The following is a 3,076-nucleotide window of genomic DNA, read 5'->3' on the forward strand; positions in this document are numbered from 1 at the left end:
CCCAGTGCGCCCGCCCCGCCGCTCCCCTCCCCTCCATCCTCCTGGTTACCTCGGAAGCCCTTGCCCCTGAGGGGCCCCACGCAGGCCCGGCCGCCGGCCTGCCCGCACACCTCGTTGGTCTCCTGGCCCTTGCTCAGCTCCAGCTCCAGCTCCAGGCCGGGGTGGCCAAACAACCGCTTGTCCAGACCCAGCCGCTCTGAGGAGGCCTGGCCATAGAGGGAGCCGTTGTACTGCACGAAGCCCAGCATCCCAGGGCTGTCCAGCTCCTGGCTCTCGGCGCTCTCGCTGGCGCTCTCCGGGTGAGGCTCGGGGAAGCTGTAGTAGGCGGGCGGGAGGCGGTGCACGTGGGGCTGCAACAGCGTGTACTCGAAGGTGATGGACGGGCTCCTGCCGTTCTGGCTCCACACCCGCGGGGGGCAGGCCCGTCTTCCATGCTCGCTCCAGCCTCTCCCCACCTGCCCCCGGGGTCCCCTGCTGGCTCCCACGCAGAGGTGCTAGCAGCCAAGCCCAAAGATGTGAACAGAGGCACACTGGAGGGCAGCCTGGAAGAGGCAGGGGACAGGCTACAGGCGCGGCGTTCTTTTTAAGGGATGAAGCCAACTGCACCAGCCTGCCTTTTATTTTGTCCACGTGCCAGAAAGCCTGTCACAGGCTGTACTGGCCCTGTCACCCTCCATCCAACACAGGGCCCCCAGTACGGCCCAGGCTTTGCCTCAATTCTGGACAACCCGGAGGGACTTCCGCCTCCGGAGCCCTGCGGCAGGCTGGCTGCCCGCCCCCCCCCACCTGTTCCCGCCGCCATCACCCGCCCACCCTTCCCCGCTGGTGTCTGAGTCTTCCCCAGAGCCCTGGTGTTCGCAGGATCACCGGGCAGCAGGACCGGGAGCCCACTCAGGAGGTGCATAGGCACAGACCCCAGGAGAATGGGGTGCCAGTGCAGGCGCTCAGTGGAGACACACGTGGGGCAGTGTCTGAAGTCTGAGAGTCGGCTGGGGCCAGGGTGGAGGGAGGAACGCTGAGGCCGGAGCCCAGTGCCTTGGGAAGGCTGAGGGTGACGAGTCCCCACTATGTCACCCTCCTGCACACCGAAGGCTGAGTGAGAGCCCTGGCTGGTGTCCGGAAGAGGCAGGGGTAGCAGAAAGCAGGGCTGGGGACGGCTCAGCATATGACTTCACTAGGCCCAGGACAGAGCCCAATGGGACAGTGGACTGAGCCTTGGGAGCGAGCATCCGAGCCCCTGTCTCAAAACCTGGAAACCCCAGATCCCCTGAATCTCCTGAGCCGGGAGTGTTCAGGGAAGTCCTAGGAGAAGGCACCAGGGTCCAGGGGACCAGAGGGCTCTCCTGTGACAAGGGCAATAATGCATGGGTGCTCTGGCGGGTGGCAACACCACCCCAGAGAGGGGCTCTCGAAGACACACAGACGCTGGGAGTCAGGCCAGTGCGGGACAAAGGCACAACCTCGTGTGGCAGACGATGGCCAGAGCAGCTCACCAAGGCTGCCATCTGTGGGGAGGCCTGGAGCACATTCTCGTTACCCATTCAGGAGGCACCTAGCCTTGCCTGGGCCCCACTCCGCTAAGACGGTGCAGTCACTTCTGGGGGCCCGGACCCTCCTGGCTCATAGTATGTCCCTGAGAATGAGGAGGAACGAGACGGCGATATGGCACCATCACTTCAAGGGACAGTATCGGGTGTCTCCCAGGTCAGGGCTGAGGCAGTCGGTGCTAGTACGAAACCAGACTCCCCATCAGACGTGGAGACAAGATCTTAATGACCGCGGATGCAGAAGTTAGCAGCGAGGCCAGCGTGGTAGACAGGGCCCGACCCATAGCGACCTCGGACGCAGCTAGCAGGACAAAGGGCCAGACGGGCGGCCTGTAAAATGGACTGCCCCATCCGCATCGGAAGCACCAGGTGTGGGTGGCCACGGGGCGGAGGGCAGCGACCCCAACAAACATGGCGATCCTCGGCCGGTTTCAGACCAGGACTGTGGTGAGGGGCAGAGCAGCCAGGCCCCAGCATGCGTGGCAGGGCTATACAGTGTCGGCCCTGCCAGCTCTCCCAAGGACATTTCCTGGGGCTGTTCCCTGGAGAAACGGGTGAACATTCTGGAACCAGGGACTGAGCCGTGATTGTTAATTGCCACCAAAGCCACGTCATTGCCCTGAGGCTGTGAGAGTGGACGGGTGACAGGTAATAACCGGAGGTACACCCCACCCACGTGGTCTGCAGACTCGCCCAGCCCCCACGTGTGTGACAGAGTTGGGAGAACCTGAAGCTGTCACTGCAGAAGCTTCTGACCCCGACCCCGACCCTGACTCCACCCCAGAGAGCAAATCCACAGGAAAATCGCAGGACTCTGCCACTTAGAAAGGCCTGGAAGCAGGGGGCTGATGCTATTGTACGTGTGGGCCCCTGCGATAGGAGCTGTGTCCGGAGGCGCTGTCATCAGCACCTCATTAGCACCTCTGTCACAAGCACCCCCTTTGCTGCCAGGGATGACATGCCTTTTCTCTTAGAGCAGATGAACGTGGCCTTGGGTTGACCTCGCATGGCCATGGATCTGGCAAAGGTTCCTTTCCAGCCCATCGGGAGGGAGGACCCGCTGCAGCTTTCCTTCATGTGGGACGGACAACGGTACACATCGAGTCTGACCAGGGCTGGGCTGACTTGCCGGCTCCCAGGCATAACGGTGCGGAGGGACCAAGACGTCCTCCAGACAGATGGCATCGTGTTCATCAGACCAGGGGCACAGAAGTGGCCTGAAGGCCTTGGCAGAGCCCGTGTACAGTGGATCAGAGGAGAGTCGATGTCCCTCGGTAGCAGTCAAACACAGAGGCCAGTAGTGCAGACATGCTGGGACACCCCTCAATAGAAACAGGGAGTCATTGTCGCTCGCACCGCTACCATGAAGAGCCATTCTGGAGACGGCACAGCCCACAGCCAGGAGCGGTCCAGTGTAGACACAGGCCACTGTGAAGCTGCCCGCTTAGACTGACGCCAGAGGAAAAGGGGCTCCGTGACGGGTCCGGGCTGTGGTGGCAGGAGCCCGCCACCGGGGCACGCCCGCGGCG

General features: G+C 63.0%; 1 protein-coding gene across 4 annotated transcripts in view; it reads right to left on the reverse strand.

The window, feature by feature from the left end:
* The window catches only part of ADAMTSL2 (ADAMTS like 2), a 34,211-nt gene that overhangs the window by 16,998 nt on the left and 14,137 nt on the right, over window positions 1–3,076 (reverse strand). For all 4 annotated transcript variants that reach the window (XM_006164274.3, XM_027766608.1, XM_006164271.3 and 1 more), the window contains one exon: window positions 50–407. In XM_006164274.3, the coding sequence (XP_006164336.1) occupies window positions 50–407 (358 nt within the window). The remainder of the gene's footprint in view (window positions 1–49; window positions 408–3,076) is intronic.

The sequence above is a fragment of the Tupaia chinensis genome, unplaced genomic scaffold, assembly GCF_000334495.1.
Source record: "Tupaia chinensis unplaced genomic scaffold, TupChi_1.0 Scaffold143602_1, whole genome shotgun sequence".
NCBI classification, from domain to species: domain Eukaryota; kingdom Metazoa; phylum Chordata; class Mammalia; order Scandentia; family Tupaiidae; genus Tupaia; species Tupaia belangeri.